This window comes from Herpailurus yagouaroundi, unplaced genomic scaffold, assembly GCF_014898765.1.
Source record: "Herpailurus yagouaroundi ecotype Mexico unplaced genomic scaffold, PumYag 100, whole genome shotgun sequence".
Lineage (NCBI taxonomy): Eukaryota > Metazoa > Chordata > Mammalia > Carnivora > Felidae > Herpailurus > Herpailurus yagouaroundi.
This window is the reverse complement of record NW_024412391.1, coordinates 48990990-49014358: the sequence shown is the minus strand read 5'-3', so window position 1 is coordinate 49014358 and position 23369 is coordinate 48990990. Positions and strand designations below refer to the sequence as shown.

Sequence of the window (23369 nt, the reverse complement as noted above, 5' to 3'; positions counted from 1 at the left end):
GGAAAGGAACTATAACTTCTTAGGAGAAGAGATTTTAAAAAGACCATATAATCTGATGTGTGATTCTATGCTAAATGTTAAGTCAAAAACCTAAAATAAACAGGTGATTCTCCATGAACACTCTTTCTGAAATAGATTTTAAATGAGGTAGAAACTTGAGTAGACGAGTAACTACAGAAATAATTGAAACAGTAATTAAGGTTGTTGAAGTTGCATACCCACACCCTAAGTTGAGCCCTGCTCCAGTGGTTTCATCAGAAGTTTAAAAAAATAAAAGTACCATTATATATCAGCTCTTCTAGAGTGTAGAAAAAATGGAAAATCATTTTATTCATTTTACAGAGTGCTAATAAACATTGCAAAACACAGGCATTGATAAAATATGGGAGAAAATTCTGTTGGACAGTCTCATGAACTAACCTATCCTCTTTTTTGGTCTGGAGTTTTCACTTAACACTGTTGGAAGACAATCTATTGTGGGTCTCAGATTTTGTACATTTTTTGAGCAGAGGTACTTATTGCCTTTATTCTAGACTATCTTCGCAAGAATGTTTGTATAACAAACATCCTTAGAAGACAGTGTTTCTCTCCAGAGCAAAGGGCAGATTGGCTTACTCTCCAGTAAAATAAAGATAAAATCTTCCAGGGCAAAGGTCAGACATGCTTACTGTCTGTTAGAAAAGTTTAGGCTCCCTAAACTCAAGGTTCCTCTCCTATGACACAGCTCACAGCATTCACAAGCCCTATGTGGCTCTTTTGGGATTATCCTTGAAAAGCTGGGGGTCAGGAATTGGTGTAAATGTTGATACTTTGATACTAAATACTATTGCTCTAATGAACCCTCTTTTATCTGTGACTCAGAGGCTCTGTGTCTTCTGCCAGCATCCCTTACTGTCTGCCAGGCTGACTTTAGCATGCAAGTAGAGTAAAATCTCAGACCCGTCTCATTTCTTAACAAGCATGTTGTTACATGTATTAGAAGTTCCTTCTTTTTTGTTTCTTAGAATTGCATTGCATAACTATACCACGCTTTGTGTATTCTGTTGATTGACCCTGGGGTTTCCAGTTTGAGGAGACTATTTCTTTTTTTTTTTTTTTAATTTTTTTTTAACGTTTATTTATTTTTTGGGGACAGAGAGAGACAGAGCATGAACGGGGGAGGGGCAAAGAGAGAGAGAGACACAGAATCAGAAACAGGCTCCAGGCTCTGAGCCATCAGCCCAGAGCCCTACGCGGGGCTCGAACTCACGGACCGCGAGATCGTGACCTGGCTGAAGTCGGACGCTTAACCGACTACGCCACCCAGGCGCCCCGAGGAGACTATTTCTAAAGCTGCTTGGAGCATTCTTATCCAAGTCTTTTGACCTATATTTTCCTTTCTCCTGGGTAAAGTATCTAAAAGTGAAATGGCTGAATCATAGGAAAGGTATATGTTTACCCATTTAAAAAAAAACTGCCAGACAGTTCTCCATTCTTACATTCCCATTAACAAGGTGACACAATTCTAGTTGCTTCATATTCCGGCCAGTATTGGGCGTCATAGGTCTTCACAATTCTGCTGGATGTGAAAGAGTCTCTCACTGTGTGTGTGTGTGTGTGTGTGTGTGTGTGTGTGTGTGTGTGTGTGTTTAACTTTATTTTATTTGAGACAGAAAGAGAGTGAGGGGGGGGAGGGAGGAGGGAGGGAGGAAGGGAGTCCCAAGCAGGCTCCATGCTTAGCATGGAGCCCGATGCAGGGTTCAATCTCATGGTTGTGAGATCATGACCTGAGCTGAAATCAAGACTCAGTGCTTAACCACCTGAGTTACCCAGGTGCCCCTGTATCACTGTGCTTTCAATTGGCTTATCTCTAATGTCTGAAGATGTTGAGGGGCGCCTGGGTGTCTCAGTTGGTTGAGCCTCTTACTCTTGATTTCGGTTCAGGTCGTGATCCCAGAGTTGTGGGATTAAGCCCCTGTTTTGGGCTCTGTGCTGAAGTTGGAACCTGTTTGAGATTTTTTTTCTCCCTCTCCCTCTACTGCCCCACCCCATGCGTGTTTGTGTGTACTCTTTCTCTAAAATTAAAAAAAAAAAAGATGTTTAGTAACCTTTCACATGTTTATTGGCATTCCTGTATCTTCTGTTGTGCAGTATCTGTTCAAATAACTTGCCTAGGTCTTTTTTTTTTTTTTTTAATTGGATGTTTGTTGTTTTATTGTTAGAGGATTTCTTTATTTGGTTGCAATTCCTTTGTCAGGAAATGAATGGACTGCTCATTTTATTAATGGTATGTTTTGGGAATGGAATGTTTTCATTTTAATGTTTATAGTGTATCAAATTTTTCTTTGCTCGATACCTGTTATTTGTAAGAAATTCTTGTGTATCTCAGTGTTATGAAGATGTTCTCCTGTTTCCTTCTAGGAGATTGATGGTTATGGTTTTTTTTTTTTTCATTTAGATCTGTGATCCATACATCTTTTTCTTTTCTATTGTATTAACTTGGCACCTTGGTCAAAGTCAAATGAGTATATACGTAGGGGTCTATTTCCAGACTGCCCTGTTGCATTCCTCTATTTTTGTGTTTTCATGCCAAATCCACACTGTATTAATTACCGTAACTTTATAGTAAGCATTAAAATCATGTTATATATAGCCTCCAACTTAGTTCTATTTTTAATTTTTTTCCCAAAATTTTTTGGATCATTCTAGGTTCTGTTCATTTCTACATAAATTATCATATTGTGTATTTATTTTTAGAAGCCTAATCTTTTATCCTAATTAAATTTTAACTGGAATGACATTCAGTATAAATAGGAATGTTGGAAGGGTGGATATCTCAACCATGATGAGTCTTCTCCAAGAACATGGTGTATGTTTTGACATAAGTTGTCTTTAATTTCTCTCAAAATATTTCTCTTGTTTTCAGTGTCAAGGTGTTACACATTTCTTGCTGGGCTTACTTTTAGATAGTTTATATGTTTTGATGCTGTAAACATATTCTAATCAATTACAATTTTTCTTTCCTAATATTTGTGGCTGGTATATAAGATTGATTTTTCAATATTCACCATGTGTCTTAGGACTCTGCCAAATTTGCTTTTTAATTTTAGTCAGGTTTTTTTTTTTTAAGAATTTCATAGGCTTTGTTGTGTCCCTGAACATATCATCTGTCAGTAATGACAGGTTTACTTCCTGTCTCCTATTCTTTTTTGCCCTTTAGTTCCGTTTCTTGAGTTACTGACTTGGTTAGGACCGCTAGTGCAGTGTTGAATAAAAGTAGTTACAGCAGACGTTCTGGCCAGTTTCCAGTCTCAGGGAAGAAAAATTTAAATCTTCACCACTAAATATGATAGTAGTTACAGGCTTTTGTAGATGCCCTTTCTGAAATAGAGAACTTTTCTATTGCTGCCTACCGAGAATTTTTATCTTGAAGAGACCTTGAACTTGTTCAGATCTGTTAAGATTATTTGTGTGTCTGCCTCTTTTATTCTGTCACTGTGGTGAATTTTTGAATGCTAAACCAGTTTTGCATTCCTGAAATAAACTCTACTTGGTTATGATTGTCATTTATATATGTGTGTATGTATTTTTGCTGGATTTCATTTGCTAATATTCTGCCCAGAAATTCTCTATATATGTTCTTCAGTGATGTTTATCTGTAATTTTCTTAGAATACCTATGCCAGTTTGAGGATCAGCATTATGTTCCTTAAAAGGAATTGAAAGTATTTTATTCTCATGTATTTTGTGAAAGAGTTTATGATAAAAATCACTGGCAATGCCATCTGGGCCTGGAGTTTTCTTTGTGGAACTTTTTTTTTCTTTTTTTTAAGTTTGTTTATTTATTTTGGGTGAGAGAGGAAGACAGAGAATCTCAAGCAGTCTCCGCTCTTTCAGTGCAGAGCCCAATGTGGGGCTCGATCTCACAAACTGCGAAATCATGACCTGGGCTGAAATCAAGAGTCAGAGGCTTAACCGACTAAGCCACCCAAGTGCCCCATAATTCAATTTCTTTTATATATATATGCTGCTATGTAGCTTTTTCTTTTTTTCGTGTGTCACTTTTGAAAATTGTGTTTTTCAAGATATTCATCCATTTCATTTAAGTCAACGACTGGCAAGTTACAGCCCTCTGGCCCAATCCTACCCAGTGCCTCTGTGTTTGGCTGCATTCGCGCTGTGGTGGCTACGCAGAATCGCTGCAGTAGAGTCAAATATTGACTGTCTGCACCTAAGTTTTTAGATGTATTGACGTGAATTGGTCTTTGTTTCCTGACATTATCCTTAGCACATCGGGAGGATCTCACATCATGTCCCTCTTGCATTCCTGGTGTTGGTGATTTGTGTTTTCTATCCCTCGCTTTTCTGTTTTTAATCAGACTTTCTTTTTGTTTATCAGGTTTATTTACATTTTCAGAGAAGTAATCTTTGTGTTAATTTTTCTCTGTTGTTTTATATTTCACATATGTAGGCTTTATCTTCATTGCCTCCTTCTACTTACTTGAATTTGCTCCTCTTGTTCAAGTTTCTTAAGGTGGGAGCTTATTGATGTTACACCTTTCTCTTTTCTAATGCAAGGATTTGAAGGAAACTTTTTACCTCGATGAAGAATATCTATCAGAAACCTGCAGAGAAAATCATGCTTAATGGTGAAACTTTGGAATCATTTCCATTAGTGTCAAGAATGAGGTGATTACCCTTGCTGTCTCTGACATTCATTGCTTAATTTTGTGGTGGTTTTACCAATATGATTAGAGGAGTAGTAGGAGATGAACAGTGGAAAGGAAGGCAACAAACAGGGCTGCCGCAATGATCTGATAGTGTCAAAGGACTATGGGATCTAGTTTCTTTTGCAGTTTCCTTTGTTCCAGCTAAAATGAAAATCCATTGTTTCTGACCCTGCTAAAGCTGAAACCTGGGTGTTTTTCAGGATTAGAGATCCTAGATGCTCTCATTATAAAACAAAAAGAATGTTACTTCTGTGTTACAACCAGTTGGGAAGGGATTGAGGGTTCTGGTAGCTCACCCCTCCACGCCGCCCCCCCCCCCCCCCCGGAAAGGGCTATAGTAGTTACATTGCAATATTCACTTTGGTTTGCTGAGGACCATGAGCTCAGATCTTAGTATTTCAGCAGAAGAGCCCTTCCAGCTTCATGGCCACCACACCTGGGCTGGGCAGGTTGGGAAATCTGCCGTGTCGGATGCTGGTGAAATTGGAGCCCTTCTGCTGCAAGGAAGATGTTCTTCTTCCTGTGTTGCCTTGTTTAAGCCTGTAGCATTTAGGGACCTGGTTCTTTAGGTTCCCATACAGGTTCTCTTAATGGGGTACCACCACAGGAGTTGGGTCCAGCCAAAATGGACAGTCAGCTACCACCTGTATCAAGAACCATTCCCTGGGGCGCCTGGGTGGCGCAGTCGGTTGAGCGTCCGACTTCAGCCAGGTCACGATCTCGCGGTCCGGGAGTTCGAGCCCTGCGTCGGGCTCTGGGCTGATGGCTCAGAGCCTGGAGCCTGTTTCCGATTCTGTGTCTCCCTCTCTCTCTGCCCCTCCCCCGTTCATGCTCTGTCTCTCTCTGTCACAAAAATAAAAAAACTAAAAAAAAAAAAAATTAAAAAAATAAAAAAAAAAAAAAGAACCATTCCTTTTCCTGACCTTGAGTCTGCTGCTTTCTTTGCCTGACATGTTCTTTCACGGTGAGCTCACCATCATCCCACCAGGCAGGTGGCCCTCTTTTTGAACACCTTAGTGTCTTAGACATTTGTGACATAGAAACCTCAGTGGTGGTCATGATGCATGTGGCTTTTTTGGGAAGTGTTTCCATTTTTAACCAAGTAAGAGAACTCACAAGTGGTGCATACCTACTTATTTCTGCATGTCAGCTCTTCTCTGGCCAGGATGAGCTGATAATGAATATGCTATCCATGTGGGGAAGTTGTGGGTTTTATTTTTATTTATTTATTTTTTGATTTAACTTTATTTTTTATTTTTTAAAATTTACATCCAAATTAGTATATACTAAAGCAATGATTTCAGTAGATTCCTTAATGCCCCTTACCCATTTAGCCCATTCCCCCTCCCACAACCCCTCCAGCAACCCTCAGTTTGTTCTCCATATTTATGAGTCTCTTTTGTTTTGTTCCCCTCCCTGTTTTTATATTATTTTTGTTTCCCATCCCTTATGTTCATCTGTTTTGTCTCTTGAAGTCCTCATATGAGTGAAGTCATAGGATTTTTGTCTTTCTCTGACTGACTAATTTCACTTAGCATAATACCCTCCAGTTCCATCCATGTGGTTGGAAATGGCAAGATTTCATTCGTTTTGATTGCTGAGTAATACTCCATTGTATATATATACCACTTCTTCTTTGTCCATTCATCCATCGATGGACATTTGGGCTCTTTCCATACTTTGGCTATTGTTGATAGTGCTGCTATAAACATGGGGGTGCACGTGTCCCTTCAAAAGAGCACACCTGTCCCTTGGATAAGTGCCTAGTAGTGCAATTGCTGGGTTATAGGGTAGTTCTATTTTTAGTTTTTTGAGGAACCTCCATAGTGTTTTCCAGAGTGGCTCACCAGCTTGCATTCCCACTAACAATGCAAAAAGATCCTCTTTCTCCGCATCCTCACCGACATCTGTTGTTGCGTGAATTGTTAATGTTAGCCATTCTGACAGGTGTAAGGTGGTATCTCATGGTGGTTTTGATTTGTATTTCCCTGATGATGAGTGATGTTGAGCATTTTTTCATGTGTCGGTTGGCCATCTGGATGTCTTCTTTGGAGAAATGTCTATTCCTGTCTTTTGCCCATTTCTTCACTGGATTCTTTGTTTTTGGGGTGTTGAGTTTGAGAAGTTCTTTCTAGATTTTGGATACTAATCCTTTATCTGATATGTCATTTGCTTATATCTTCTCCCATTCTGTCGGTTGCCTTTTAGTTTTGCTGATTGTTTCCTTCGCTCTGCAGAAGATTTTTATTTTGATGAGGTCCCAGTAGTTAATTTTTGATTTTGTCTCCTTTACCTCCAGAGACGTGTTGAATAAGAAATTGCTGCGGGCAAGATCAAAGAGGTTTTTGCCTGCTTTCTCCTCGAGGGTTTTGATGGCTTCCTGTCTCACATTGAGGTCTTTCATCCATTTTGAGTTTATTTTTGTGTATGGTCTAAGAAAGTGGTCCAGGTTCATTCTTCTGCATGTCGCCATCCAGTTTTCCCAGCACCACTTGCTGAAGAGACTGTCTTTATTCCATTGGATATTCTTTCATGCTTTGTCAAAGATGAGTTGGCCATAAGTTTGTGGGTCCATTTCTGGGTTCTCTATTCTATTCCATTGATCTGAGTGTCTGTTCTTGTGCCAGTACCATACTGTCTTGATGATTACAGCTTTGTAGTATGGCTTTTAGTCTGGGATTGTGATGCCTCCTGCTTTGGTTTTCTTTTTCAACATTGCTTTGGCTATTTGGGGTCTTTTCTGGTTCCATACAAATTTTAGGATTATTTGTTCTAGCTCTGTGAAGAGTGTTGGTGTTATTTTGATAGGAATCACGTTGAATATGTAGATTGCTTTGGGCAGTATTGACATTTTAACAGTATTTGTTCTTCCTATCCAGGAGCATGGAATCTTTTTCCCTTTCTTTGTGTCTTCTTCAATTTCTTTCATCAGCTTTCTATAGTTTTCAGTGTATAGATTTTTCACCTGTTTGGTTAGATTTATTCCTAAGTATTTTATGGTTTTTGGTGCAACTGTAAATGGGATCGATTCCTTGATTTCTCTTTCTGTCACTTCATTGTTGGTGCATAGGAATGCAACCGATTTCTGTGCATTGATTTTATATCCTGCAACTGTGCTGAATTCATGAATCCGTTCTAGCAGGTTTTTGGTGGAATCTTTTGGGTTTTCCATATAGAGTATCATGTCATCTGCGAAGAGTGAAAGTTTGACCTCCTCCTGGCTGATTTGGATGCATTTTATTTCTTTGTGTTGTCTGATTGCAGAGGCTAAGACTTCCAATGCTATGTTGAATAACAGTGGTGAGAGTGGACATCCCTATCTTGTTCCCGACCTTAGGGGGAAAGCTCTGTTTTTCCCCATTGAGGATGATATTAGTGTTGGGTCGCTCGTATACGGCTTTTATCATCTCGAGGTATGATCCTTCTATCCCTACTTTCTGGAGGGTTTTTATCAAGAAAGAATGCTGTATTTTTTGAAATGCTTTCTCTGCATCTATTGAGAGGATCATATGGTTCTTGTCCTTTCTTTTATTGATGTGATGAATCACGTGAATTGTTTTGCAGATATTGAACCAGCCCTGCATCCCAGGTATAAATCCTACTTGGTCATGGTGAATAATTTTTTTAATGTATTGTTGGATCTGGTTGGCTAATATCTTGTTGAGGATTTTTGCATCCATGTTCATCAGGGAAATTGGTCTATAGTTCTCCTTTTTAGTGGGGTCTCTGTCTGGTTTTGGAATCAGGGTAATGAATACACAGTAAAATCCTAGTGCCTGGTCCTAAACCCTGGTTCCACTGTTTATAACTGTGTGAGCTTGAGCAAATTCTCATACATAAAATTGGAATAATGTACCTCCCTCACAGGGCTATCGTGATGATTAAATTAGAATTATGTACGTATATATGTATATGCCTACATACGCGTGCACACACACAGTGCTTATTAGGTAGTAAGAGCTCATTAAATGTCAGCTCTTATTATTTGTTGCTGCTGTCAGAGAGGAACTAGATGAATGGCGATGGGGCTGATACTGAGCTCTGTGCACCACTCTTTGTGAGAGTGGAAGCGTGGCCTCTGAGTGTCAGGAGCCACTTCTTCATTTGTGCTCTGGGTTTCTTCTGACGTGGACTCTCAGGATTCCCTCACTACCTTTTCTCCTGTGTCTTCCTGTTCTCATCCTGGCTCACTGCTGTCAGTTTGTAAACATTCCCAAGTGTCTCATTACTCACAGGCAAAATAACCAACAAAATTGGTTCCTTTAATGTCCCATCTCCCATTTTCTGCTCCAACCCTGTAACTTGGCTCATTCTTATTTGTCTCCTCGCATTGTGTTGTCATTAGAAGTACTTCCTCTTGCTTTAATACTCTCCCCCTTATTTCATGCCTGTTTGAATTCTCCTTTGCCACCAACCTCTTGGGCTCTTCTTCAGTTTTCTTTTCTTGATTTTCTTCCTCCTGCTCCTTTGTGGCTTTTCCTTATGGTGCTGACTTATGTTCCTTTTTCTTCTCACCATACCATACATCCCTGCTAATTTCATCTACTTTTATGTCTTCTCCGTTTCTTTTGTAATATGCTCATGACTGTCATCTCCAGCCCAGACCTCTCCCCTCAGGCACAACCAAAAAGCATATTGGGCTTCTCCATTGAAAGTCTGACAGGCACATCAAGCCTACAACATTGAAAATATGTTCACTCCTCAAACCTGCTTGTCTAATTTTCTCAAGCTCAGAACAAAGCACCAATGGCCTTCACCAGTTTCTTACCTAGAAGCCCATTTGACTCTTACTTTACCTGCTATCTAATCAACCACCAGATCTCTTCAGTTACCCTAAATATATCTGTTCTCGCCGCTTTCCTCACCGCTTCATTAATGTCCTGGTTCCAGACACTTTTCTCACTTGGATGGCTCTGTCTCCCTCCCTCCTCTCCAGGGCTGTTTCTCTCTAGTCTTGTTTCCCTCCAATCCATCATCACAGGCAGAGAAATATTTTAAAAACAGAAATCGAATTATTAGCACACTTCCTAGAACCCTTTAGCAACATCTTGTTGCCCTTGAAGTTCAGACTCTTCAATAAGCTGGCCAAGCCCTGTGTGTTTGGACCCCTCTTTCTCCATCATCTGTACCTGTGTGGTCTCCCACACTCTGCCCTTCTCCCATGCTGCACTTCTTTAAGTTCCCTGACAGGGTCATCTGCCATGTGCTGGGTGTTCACATGGGTGCTTCTGGTGGCTTACTCCCTGCTTTCGTGGGTGGGCAGCCTCTGAGTTTTTACAACCTAAATTACACTCATCCCTTAAGTCTTAGCAAAAATACCCTTTTCTTTGAAATGTCTTTCCAAGCCCTTGATTAGGCAAGGCCCCTTTTCTGTGCGCCATTGTAGCTTGTACTTCTTGTTCCAACAAAATGATTATACTTATTTATCTGCATTCTGCCTTGACCTGTAACCCCTGGAAACAGTAATCATGTTTGTCTTGCTGTGTGACTGAAAGAACAAAATTTTGCTTTGGTGCGTACTGTTGCTGTTCTTCATTTGTTCATTTCTTCCTTCCTACATTCCTATAATGAGTGTGTACTGAGATGGTGCCTTATGCTGGCCACTCTACTGGGTATGGGATTGTGGTAGTGAATAAGACACCTAAGGGCCTTGCTCCTTTAGAGCTTATAGTCAGGGGAGGAGTCAAATAGTAAATAAGGAAATAAGTAAGTGAATGGGAGGATACTAGTAAGTACCACGAAGAAAAGAAAATAGGAACCTATAGAATAATGGGGTAGGCGATGATAGTAAATGGGATGGCCAGGGAAGGCCAGTCTGATGAGGTGAGTTTGAACTAAGATATGGATGATGAGAGAAAGCCAGCTGTACAAAGATCAAAGGGAATATGTCCAGGCACAGGAAAGAAAGAGTTTCTGTGGCCGTGAAGCAGCCGTGACGGAGGGACGTCAGGAAGGCCAGGCAGGCAGAGTGATGTGCGGTGGGAAACGAGTGGTGGCAGGTCCTAGAGGGCTTTGCGTTCACAAAGGGGAGTTTGGATTGTATTGGAAGGAGGCTTCTCTCTGGTTCGGGATATATGCTCTATTTATGCTCCAGCTAAAGCTAAGGTGTACGAGGAAAACAGCTGCTTGAGTTTCAAGGTGAGGTATAGACAGTTGATTTAAGGCAAATATCTGTGATCCTAGCAGAAACTCTTATAACACTGCTTTGAGCAAGGGCAAGAATAAGTGCTGATTACATGACAGGCTATATGTTTTCTTTTTTTTTTAATTTTTTTTTTTTAGCTTTTATTCATTTTTGAGAGCGATACAGTGTGAGTGGGGGAGGGGCAGAGAGAAAGAGGCAGAATCTGAACCAGGCTCCAGACTTTGAGCTGTCAGCACACAGCCTGACATGGGACTCGAACCCACCAACCGTGAGATCGTGACCTGAGCTGAAGTTGGACACTCAACCAACTGAGCCACTCAGGCACCCCGACAGGCTATATGTTTTTTAAAAGCTGCCAAGGTACATTTTATATGTCATGGGCCATAAACTTGTAGGTATTGATAATATGACCATCTAGTCATAGTGCCTGATACTACCACCAAAATGATTGACCTTTATAACTCTATGTTTGTGGGTACAGAATTTTATGGCTTAAAAAAGAGCATTGCTAGGAACGTTTAATCCCGAAAAATGTCAGATCCCCAACATAGGATGCTGAACAGATAATGTTGACGAGCTGTATTTTTAATCATCTTTCACTTGGATGAACTTTTGTTAAAAATGAATCAATAATGGAGAAATCACAGGTTGTAGGAGCCTCAGACAAGACAACGCATGTGAAAGCACTTGAAATTATAAATGTTCTCACAAGGCATAAGTTATTATTACTGTCGTTACAGCCAATTCTTTTTAACCAAATACTGGAACTGGTATACAAGTTGAGACTTTAAAGACTGGCTGTCTCAACCGAGATGAGAAAATATGCAATGCCAAAACACCTCTTTTCTAACCAACATACCTATGAATTTTGTTGGTCAGCTTACGTGTGCAGAGGCTAATAATGTACACATATTAATCTACTCAGCAAAGACTGAGTACCTACTGTTTGACAGCTAGCCCCTTAGTGGCTCTGGGGATAAAGTCATGTACTAGACAGGCACACATATGCCTTCATGGAACCTAAAATCCAGGGGATAGTGAACAAGGTGTGTGTGAAATAATGATCACTTCTGCTTTTTTTTTTTTTAAATAAAGTGGCCACATTTTATAGATGTAAACTATTAAAAGTAGATAAATGCTTATAAGGATGTTGTATATTGTGAATGTCTAAATATTTTTTATTCCTTTGAACAAACTTTCCATTGGGTTTGATTTTGAATCCCTTTCAAAGACCTTTTTTTATAATAAAATTTTAAAAATGTTTATTTTCACAGAGAAACAGAGAAAGCACAAGCAGGGGAGAGGCAGAGAGAGAGGGAGAGAGAGAATCCCAAGTAGGCTCTGCACTGTCAGTACACAGCCCGACGTGGGCTCGAACTCACCAACTGTGCCACATGACCTAAGCCGAAATCGAGTTGGACGCTCAACCACCTGAGCCACCCAGGCACCCCTGTCTCAAATGCCTCTTGCACAGTGGATTTCTCCACCTCAAAGTTGGTGGGTGGGTTGGTCTTGCTGAGGCTGGGACAGAAAATTTATGTGCTGTGACCAGTAAGAGCTCAGACGTTGAAGGCATACTGTCTGGATTTGAATTACCCCTCCCCTGCTAATATGCTTGTGCCTCAGTTTCTTCATCTGCAAAGTTAGGATAGTAATAGATTTTTGCAAAGATTGAATCGAACGATGTGGACAATATGGTTTGTCAGTGCCTGGCACCTTGCACAATCTGATTTCATATAAACTATGTGTTATGGTTATTACCTTCCGGCCTGCCTTCTCCATTCATAGTACAGTTACATAACCTTCTCCAGTTCAGCTGCACAGCAGGCTTGGGGAAGTCTGCAGTGTTGGCTGTTTTCTGGGATGTGTTAATAGTGCTGTAGGAAGCGTGTTTTTGACAGGAGGTCACAGAGGTTCGAGAGCCTCTGGTGATGTGTCATATTCACTCATTACCAACTCTCTCAGGAGCTCTAACGGTTTGTAATTGACTTCCCTTTGCGGGGTGAAAAAAAGGAAAAAGGGGACCGTATTATTTTACTCTGTTACCCTGAAATAAGGCAGAATTTGGCGGGGGTGGGGAGGCAAGGCTGGCTAATAAGCCTTGAATAAGGCAGACATGTTCTGAGTAAATAAATATGCTCACAAAATGACCGCTTAAGAGAGTAACTTTAATTTAGATTTGACACAATTAATGGTAAATATTTTATATCAGATCTAGTTTACACATGTATGTATACCCTCAAAAGTCTGAAACTGAAATAGTTTCACAAAACAATACACATTCTATTGTAATGCAACATTTTCTATTCCATTCTCTTCCCTGTAATTCCATTTCATTCCCTTGCATTCTTTGGAAAGAGACCCGTAGTGTGAAAAATATTGACATAAGAAATAACTGGACCTAATAAGAATAAGGATGTGAGTAAGAAGAATTAAGTGGGATAGTCTTCCCCTATACGTCTTAAATATTTTCAAAGTAATTGTCCTGTCCCTTATGCAAAAAACAAAACAAAAAACCCAAATAACCAAAACCACTTGATATTTAGTTCTTACTATACTTTTACAGAGGTTAGCTCAATTTGACTTTTCAAATTTGTAATCTTTTCTATCCCAGCAAAGTTGTGGATTTATCATCATTAGGGCAGAAAGTCAGTGCAGTGCAGGCAGAAAACCTGGCTTCTACCTCTGGCTTTGTCATTACTCATGTTTTCCTGCCTTCTTGAGTCTCAGCTTGGGGTGGGAGGGGTGTTAAAATATTTATTGTATTTAAAGTAATTAATTTCATAACATCCCTTCCTTTCTCTTCTACTTTTGGGCTGTTTGAGGGCTAGCTGAGATACATACTTGAAACAGTTTTGTAAGCTAGTGTGCTCTTCACAAATTGGACTGTTGGATTCTATATTTGTAACCCTTACCTTCTCTTTACGAAATTTCTTGTAGATTTCTCAGTTGAATACACTGATAGCCCTTTTACTGGGAGAACTTCTACCTGGAGATAGGCAGAAGATCATGACAATTTGTACCATAGACGTCCATGCCAGAGATGTGGTGGCCAAACTTATTTCTCAGAAGGCAAGTTCATAGAAATTTCATGTATTGTGTGTTGTTTCCTAAAAGTGGTGTTTATTGTCAAGAGTACTTCCAAGAAAGGTGTTTTTTAAGTTGTATATTTTTAATTAGTTCTATGAATTTAGTTACACTTACTGTGAGTGACTTTGATTTAAGTAATTATCTTCATGAGAGTTATCCCAAGTCTTGCACATCAGAGTTTTGCCAAGTCAGGAACCTCCCATCCATACCATCTCAAAAACTAACCTAGGATGTAAGAACCTCGTGAAGTCACCGTGTTCGTTTCCCTGTCTTCAGGCTTTTCTACACATCATCATCTTGGTCTGCTGGCCTGTGATTATCACCTCTCTGGCTTACCCGGCCAATAGCAAAAAGATTGTCATTTAAAACTTCTCTGTGTGTCTTTGATTAGTTTCCTTTGGAAGAAAGAGGAATAGTGGTCACCCCTTGTCTTTTTTTTTTTTTTTTTTTTTTTTTTTAAGGCTAAATGACATTCTTTGCAGAAGTCACTTTCAGGACATGAATATCCTTCTGACCTCTGTACAGAGCCTTTGTGTCTCCTAAATACTGGCACTGTTTCATGTGAAAGAATTTTCTCAGCTTTTTGCTAAAATACATTTCTACTTAGAAATGTCACAAGTATGCTTGTCTCCTGAACAACATTGGTGAATCATGCCTGTTGGCTACTTTCTCCTCACCCCTCTTTTGTCTGCTGGCGATGGCACTCTAAAGCAAGACCATTCCTTTTACAATATGAATGCATGTATGTATTTTGAAATGTTTCCTGTTGTTTTTGTAGCTCTTTCTCAATTTATTAAAATCAAAGTGAATTTTCATTCTCTCCAGAAAGTGCCAGCGCTGCTTCTTTGTGTAAGCCATAAGTGTAAAAAATACTTCTTCCAAGTTCAGGACCATCAGTGATATTGTGTAATTGCTAATCCAAAACTGATCCCCTCTACCACTTACCAGGTATTCTCATTTTGATAATGGACCATTGGTAACTATTCTTTGAATATGACCTTGCACCTTTTTACATACTTTATTGTGTTTTTTCAGTGGTGATGGCTTACAGTAGGATGAATTATGATTTAAAATATGTCCTTTGTACTCAAAGAGGTAAAGACTTTGTCTAATTTCTGATCATCTAATATATACAGTTGTACAATGTTGAGATGTATTTAGGCATCGGAACATTTAGTAGATAATAATTTTGGTAACTTAAATGGTTCCACGAAGTCCTAGGGTCACAAATGTATTGAAAGAGACTGGAATTGTTTTTTCAAATTGGAAAAAGAATGGATAGGATTAAGAAAAGAAAGAATGACAATGAAAAAAAAATACTGTGATTTAATTTAATGAAAAATGAAGTGGAAAATCTCTGTACTAAAAGCAAAACTGGCTTTAGAATGGACTTTGTTGGAGGTATAGTTTATTGATACCTCTGACATGAAGAAATTATGGTTTATATGTTTTACTACAGAGTGTATTTTTCCGACTGATTTCAATGATGAGAGTATAAAGTTAGAAAAGGGATCAAATCCCCTGGGCTGGTTCATAAAAGGGGAAAAAAGCATTGCTTGAAAAAATTGATGTTGTTTTACAGTAAAAGCCTTCTTAAAATGAAGACTTTTATTACACATAGTTTTGATGAAGTATTGAACCGTCTACATGCAGTTGTGATTTGCAATAGCATGAAGAGATTACTGTCTTGTGAGAATTTTAGAAATAAAATGTGAATCAGCAGAATTGATTAGGTGAATAAAGTGTGTTGCCCCAAAACATACAGTGTCCTTGTAATATCTTGTGATATGTAATGATCTTGTGATATTTTCAGGTTGTCAGTCCCCAAGCCTTTGCTTGGCTTTCTCAACTTCGTCACCAGTGGGAGGACTCCCAGAAACACTGCTTCGTAAATATTTGTGATGCCCAGTTCCAGTACTTCTATGAATATTTAGGAAACAGTCCTCGGCTAGTGATCACTCCTTTAACTGACAGGTAACAAGGATAAGTGGAAGTCAGCTGAGAAAAAGTGAACCAGAATAGTCCCCTAGTGTGGGTAAGGGTGTGTGAGATGGAACAGAAAGGTGTGAGAGAAAATGATGAACAAACGTGGAAACTATGAAAACGTGTGTAAATGGGCTAATGGAGTCGCATGGTAGACATTGACTTTAGTTTGAGACAAGGTAAATAGAACCAAATTAGAGAAGCAGAGATAGAGACACTGGATAGACAGATCATGACATCATGACCGGATTAATATGGCAGAGGGCAGCCCTTGTGATCATCGAGTCCATTCTCTCCTGTTATCCATGGCTAACATTCTGATTCCAGGGTTTGTAACTGCCTCCCACACTTGCATCCCTTTATGGAAAGTGTAAACATAGGAATTGCCTACATTCAGATTAATTTTTGAGGGATTACCTACAGTGAAGAAGAGAAGAGTGGGAACATAGGTCCATGAAATGGTTTAACAAACACTTAGGAAATACTGTGCTGAGTGCTTTTCCAGAATTCATTAAAGAGACAGGGGTCCTGCTCTCATAGAATGCACTTTCTCGTTGACTGTGGCATGTGAATGGCTGGGAATGAGGAGGAACAATAATCAAATTAACAAAGTTATTTTAGGTGGTAATATATGGTAAAACAAAAATGAAATAGGGTGATATGTTAAAAAGCATTTTGAATGGAGAGTCCACTATAGATTGGTTATGGGAATATTTGAGTTGGGACGTAAATGACAAGTAGGAACTAGCTATGCAAACATCCTAAGGCAGAAAGTGACAGGCAGAGACAAGTGTACGGTTTCTAAGATGAGAAAGACATCAGCCCGTTCGAGAGATAAACACAGAGCCAATATGGCTCAAGTAGGTCAAAGGGGAGGGGATTACCATTATTAAAAGTTCATTGCCACTTGACTTTAAGTCAATATATACATACCGTCAGAATGTTGTAGGTAAGGATAAGCCACTTTGGCATGAAATTCCATATTAGTATTCCATCCTCTGTTGAATTACTTGGTGAGAGAAAGCATGTATATTCATGGGCATTCGTGAAAGAGGAAAGACACCTCAAAATCACAAGAGTGTTCCTACTTATCCAGTTTCACCATACATACAGTTTATCTGGGAATGAAAGTGTAGGCATTTTTTTTTCTGGGCTCCTGGGTGTCTCAGTTGAGCATCTGACTTCAATTCAGGTCATGATCTCACATTTGTGGGTTCAAGCCCCACATCAGGCTCTCTGCTGACAGCTCAGATCCTAGAGCCTGCTTTGGATTTTCTGTCTCCTTCTCTTTCTGCCCCTCCTCTGCTTGCGCTCCATCCCTCTCCATCTCTTAAAAAAAAAAAAAAAGAAGAAGAAGAAAAGAAAAAAAAAGTGTCAGCAGTTTTAAATATGTCAGTAAAGCTGGCTCGTGTTGATGATCTTAGGAAGTCCGTGAAATTCTTGCACTAGCTTTGTGATTATTCTTGCTTGTATTAATCTGCTCCCGATTTCATCACTGATAAATTGTAATTCTGTTTTTCTAATTCAGTTCTCTTTAATTGTCTCTAACTAAAACTCTGTTTGCTATCTTAACTGGTTAATTTATGTACTTCTTTCAGTGTGAGAGATTAAAATTTGTATCTTGACAAAATCACTTGAGAGTAGTCAAAACTTCAAATGCTAAAAGTCTACTATATATGTGCCATTATAAATAAAGATGAGAAGAAGGGAGGCACAGGGTGTAGGAGAAGATGGGAAGAGACACTTCAGAGTGTGCCAGTAAGTGAGGACTAATAGCTTATTAACTTTTTGATTAAAAAAAAATCACTATGTGGTTTATTTGCAGCTTAAAAGGAAGCTGAATGTTCCTTTTGATAGAGTGAATGGTGCTGTGTAAGATGTTCACTTGGTGAACATTTCTTTTCCATTAAATTTTTTGGGTTGTTTACTAATTGTTTACATTAACACAATGCTGCCTTCCAAACATGCTCATTACATCTCGTATGATGTTGATCTTCCCCTTGTGTGTGGTAGGCAGGGCAGTCAACCTCCGCAACAGTTCCTGCTTCCCTATGTGGGCAGGTTCAGAGACATAGGTCAACCAGCTTGTAACTGAGAGACTTGGGCTGGAGTGCAGGTGGACTGGGTAGGAGTGTGAAGGATAAGCCGTTACAGAGAGACCCAAAACATAATGGCGTCAAGTCCATGGAAGCAGATGTGTCACTTGCATAAGTAACAGTCCAGAGGAGAGGGGCTCAGTAGTACAGGCTGGCAAGTGGCCAACATGCCAAACAAGACTTCTGCCTTTGTTTTGGCAAGTGAAAGAAGGCAAAAGATCTAGAAGGAGCTGTTGTGGGATTTCTCTACAGCATTTCAGCACACAGTGTGTTCATTGGAGTTTGGTCACTTGGCTGCTCCTGGCTGGAGGGTGGGGGGAAATCTAGTTGGAGCAAATAGCCACATGTCCAACCAAAACTTGGAACTATGAGAGAAGATTATTAGCAGATAGTCTGCACTATGAAAAAATACTGTAATTCCTAGTTCAGAGGTCTTTGCTTTCCATATTCATTGTAAGATGTGCTTAAACATGTGATGACCGTAAAATATAGATACACTTTACATTTGCATAAGTAATTGCTTCTGTTTGCCTAGCACTCTGAATTTTTTAAGGCATCTATCTTTGGCATTTTTAATGAATCCGTACAATAAATTCCTCATATTACAGAGGCACGTTGTAATATGAAATGAGAGGCACATTGATGTCAAAAGACTTATTTAAGACTAACATCTGATGATTGGCAAAGTAGACCCTAGTCCCTTGACTACAGATGTCCATGTGTATGTCTTTCTATTAGGTCCACTGTCTGTAGTAAGACAGAAGTAATTTATGAAAACCTCATGTTAAATCCTTGCTATTTGTTAGTTTTTCTTCTTTTACAAGTATTAAATTCTGTCTCTGTATAATTCTCCTCAGCCTGAGAACCTCTGAATCTTTCCTGTAAAAATAGGTGTTATCATAATCTAAATGCATGTAGCAACATGTTCAGAATGAATTCCTGATATATATTTTAATGTAACAAATTTTGTGTAGTTGCTTTATGTATTGAAATACATATATATTTGCATACTTTACATTTATATATATTTACGTATCTCATCTTTTAATGTATTCATTAAGTATCAGTTTAATGAAGTCAGTGTTTAATTCATCACCAAGATGTCTGTTTTTCTTTTATAAACAATAGTTTTGAGACGTTGTCTGCCATATTAATAGTATCTCTACCTAGACATATCAGAAATTCAATGGCATTACAAATCAAGTGTTATTTGTATTGATACACAGCTCTTAGAAAATAAGAAAAAGCAATACATGCTTTATTTTTTTAAGTAGCCAACCTAAAATTAAATTTGATATAAATTATTATTCTGACTCTTGTTATTGCCATGAACAAATCCTAGGTATATTAATATTGATTGTTATGACCATATTGTAGAGCCTGACTTCTTAAACTAAAAAAACAAAGTTGTATTCTCCATTATGTTTTCTAGAAATATGATATCAGCCTGTAACATTGGTATTTTTTGTTATTGAAAGGTGTTACATCACTTTAACTCAATCACTTCATTTAACCATGAGTGGAGCCCCAGCTGGCCCAGCAGGTACAGGAAAAACAGAAACCACCAAAGATCTTGGACGTGCCCTTGGCATGATGGTTTATGTATTCAACTGTTCAGAGCAAATGGACTACAAAGTAAGATAGTCATAAAATGTTATATTCTGACAATATTATTTATTCCTGATTTGGAATGATTGAAACTAATAGCTCAAAACCTTCTTCTGTTAAATTCTCAATGGCTCGCTCTATGATTTAGTCCATAGGAAATATCTATAAGGGATTGGTGCAGACAGGAGCTTGGGGCTGCTTTGATGAATTCAATCGAATTTCTGTGGAGGTTCTGTCAGTGGTGGCAGTGCAAGTGAAAATGATACATGATGCCATCAGAAACAGGAAAAAGAGGTGAGTAGCGCCTGGCTTCTTTCTGTTGTTACGGATACAAAGAGAAACATAAAATAGTGAAGCAAACCTCGTCTTCTTCACTTGCTGCCTATCTGCGTCTTGTGAAATGGATAAAAGCAAACCGCATCTTCTTTGCTTGCTGCCTATCTGTGTCTCGTGAAATGGATAAAATAAGAGGAACTGGTTTATTTTGAAGAATGATTTTGAATAACCTCCTATTTTTGTTAGCGGTTTTTAATTGTTCAATGCAACAAAGGTGTACTACATTTATACGTAAAAAAATAAACCCTCTTGATGATGCTAAATCCACTTAGCAGTTCTCCATTCTGTTCTACCTTGACCTTCTGTTTGCACTGGACACAATTGGTCCCTCCATTCTGCCGGACATGCTTCTTCACATTGGTTCCAAGACACCACCATCCTCCTGGTTTTTTCCCAGCTTCAGGGATGCCCCTGGGCTGATTTCTTCTCATCTACAAAATCAGAAAAAGTATAGTAACTATCTTACTGATCATTGTGGTACCTAAATGCAGAGCCCTGGGACAAGTGTCTGGCACATAGTCAGCCCTGTATCAGTGTTTGCTGTTATTTTTTGTTATTATTTTCTGACCTATCAGTATTAGATGTCACAAGGCTCAATCTTTGGGTCTCATTCCCTTGGTAATTCCACCCAGTCATGTGGCTTTGAGAACCATCTGTCTGCTGGTGGCTGCTGGGTGCCCAGACTTCCTTTCTCTGATACCTTGACCTCCAAAGACAGTGCCTGTTGGAGCATCTCAGGACTCCACTTGCTGCCCCGTAGGCCTGTTATATTTAATAGATGCAAAATCAAAATCCTGGTGTTTCCACCAACACTGCTTGCTCAATGTTCCATCACAGTAGAGTACACACTATGCTCTGCTCGTTACTCAGTTACTCCAGAAAACTTCCCAGATATATCCAGAGCCTAACAGCGTCTCAACATGATGCCACATTCTAAAAGACAAAACATGACTGGCACTTGGGGACTGATGGCTCAATTTGAGAAGTTAGTATTATCGTGGTTTTCTTTATAACATTTGTTTGTGGTTTTCTTTGCACTATTTTTTGTATACAGGGAAATCTCATTTTATCTGGCCTACCCACTTACTCGCACACCTTAGGGCATTTTGCTCAGCTAGCTGTCTTATCCATAGGGACGGTTCAATCTCCCAGTGAGGGAAAGCCCCTGGAAACTGTGACTCTATTATAGAAGTTTCCACTTATTGTATATGACATCTAGAAATTCCCACCTCTTAAAAAACCTCTCAGTGCTTTTATCACATGGCTCTGGGATACCACTTGACTATGACCACATGTCTGCTGCCTTACCTGCCCCTACTCTAAGACCATGTTAGAGAAGATTAGATTCTTTCCTTTTTGACTCCCCCCACCCCAGATGTATTTCATTTAGTTCTTAGTCAAAATCTTATTATTTGATGTAACCCAGATGTCATTTGAGGCCATCCACTCTTTACTTTTTTTTTTTTTTTTAACATTTATTTATTGTTGAGAGACAGAGCATGAGCAGGGGAGGGGCAGAGAGAAGAGAGGAAGACACAGAATGCGAAACAGGCTCCAAACTCTGAGCTGTCAGCCCAGAGCCGGGTGCGGGGCTCGAACTCACAAACCGTGAGATCATGACTTGAGCCGAAGTCAGACACTTAACTGACTGAGCCACCCAGGTGCTCCGAGGCCATCCTTTCTTAAGGAGATTTAGATAACTGATCCATGCAAGGATTTCTGGATACTCCTAACTATACTTACTGGTAGTTTCTTCTTTGTCCATGTCTCTGTGTATGTAAGTTGTACCTGTTTGTCTCAGGCTGGCCCATAGACAGATGGCTAGTCTTCTTGATGTTTTCATGAATTATTACATGCTCTTTATATTCAAGAATTTAAGAGATGGAACCATGCCTCAACAACAAAGCCTATGCGCATCTTGCTGGCTCTACCCCCTCAAAGTCTATACCCTTCACTGTGGCTATCCCTGCTGTATCACGGGAGAGCACTCAGGGGCCCTTTTACAGCAGCTCCCTCTCTGTGAGTGGCCCTGTCAGGCTTCTCTGCCTTCCCTGGCCTGATATGCTGGGATTGAAGATTTCTCCCTTATTACCTTGGCTATACAAAATCCATCTTCTCTTAGTTATCTAGTATCTAAGAAGCTCTTAGTCCTAAAATCTGTGTCTCTTTTCCCTCTCCCTTGTGTGAGGTAGGCCCAGCTCCTCGACTACTCTAGCCCTTGCCTTTTTCAACAAGAGAGAGCACTTTCTCTTCTACCATCATTTGAAAGTTTCCTTCTACTGCCCTTCACTTTGGCTCCTCTGGCTCTTGCCTGTTTCATTGCTCTGGCCGTCAGCAGCCTAACTAGACCCTTGCAGATCTTTCTACACATCTTTCGCTTCTTCTCCAATGCATTTAAGTGATGAGAATAGCGATAGTCATAGCTAACATCTGTTGAGTATGTACCGTATTCTAGGCATTGTCCTCTTAGCCATTTATACATATAATCTCTTTTAATCCTCATATGATCCAGTAAAGTAGATAATATTATCACCACCCCCTTTCCTTTTTATGAGATCAAGGAATTGGAACGTACCTAAAGTGATAGAGCTGCTCTCTGAACACTCACAATCTGGCTCCACAGATAGCTGCCTCTCCGTGGTAGTCAGTAGATATTTGCTGAATAAATGGGAGGCAGTGAAGGAGGAAGGTGAGTAAATAGACTTAATAAAGGTGGAACAAAGATGTCACTTTGTCCTCTTAACATGGATATTTTCTGTCTTTGCAGCGTCCCATTCAAGGAATTGCAGCCCATGTTAAAGGCAAAAATGACATCCCATTTCGATGTTAAAGTAGCCACGTCCTCATTTTTATATTCCAGCATATATGGCCATGCTAAAATATAAAACAATACTTCCCATATTTGTAACTCTTTGCAGGGAAGGGAGTGTATTTTTAATAAACATGCTTCAAAGATTTTCAAAATTGTATGCATATGAATTGTAAAGAAAATCACCCAGAATCAACAGCTGCCTAATAATAATTTGCATTTTGCGGTGGTGTGCATTTGTCATTGTGTATTCACATTCAATGAGCACGTTTAATTCCATCAACATTCTTCTTACGGTAGATTTGTATTTCTTGGGGAAGCCATCACACTGAAGCCATCAGTTGGAATATTTATTACGATGAACCCAGGATATGCTGGTCGAACTGAATTACCAGAAAATCTCAAAGCTCTTTTCAGGCAAGTGTTAAGCTTTGTGGTTTAGCATCTGGAGCACTCATGCCACCTAATGTTGCTGGTTTGCACTGTTAAATGATTTGTTTTTACTTGAGAATTCCTGTGGAAAACTCTTATTATTGCTTTGGGATTCCTGATAGAAATTCCATCATGATAAGTTTAACTCTTTTTTTTTTTTTT

At 39.4% G+C, this 23369-nt stretch overlaps 1 protein-coding gene across 1 annotated transcript in view; it reads left to right on the top strand.

Moving 5' to 3' along the window:
- The window catches only part of DNAH11 (dynein axonemal heavy chain 11), a 358576-nt gene that overhangs the window by 133267 nt on the left and 201940 nt on the right, over window positions 1-23369 (top strand). Inside the window, 5 exon segments of the mRNA XM_040472462.1 lie at window positions 13794-13925; window positions 15757-15917; window positions 19501-19657; window positions 19779-19924; window positions 23076-23192. Coding sequence (XP_040328396.1) covers window positions 13794-13925; window positions 15757-15917; window positions 19501-19657; window positions 19779-19924; window positions 23076-23192 — 713 coding nt within the window.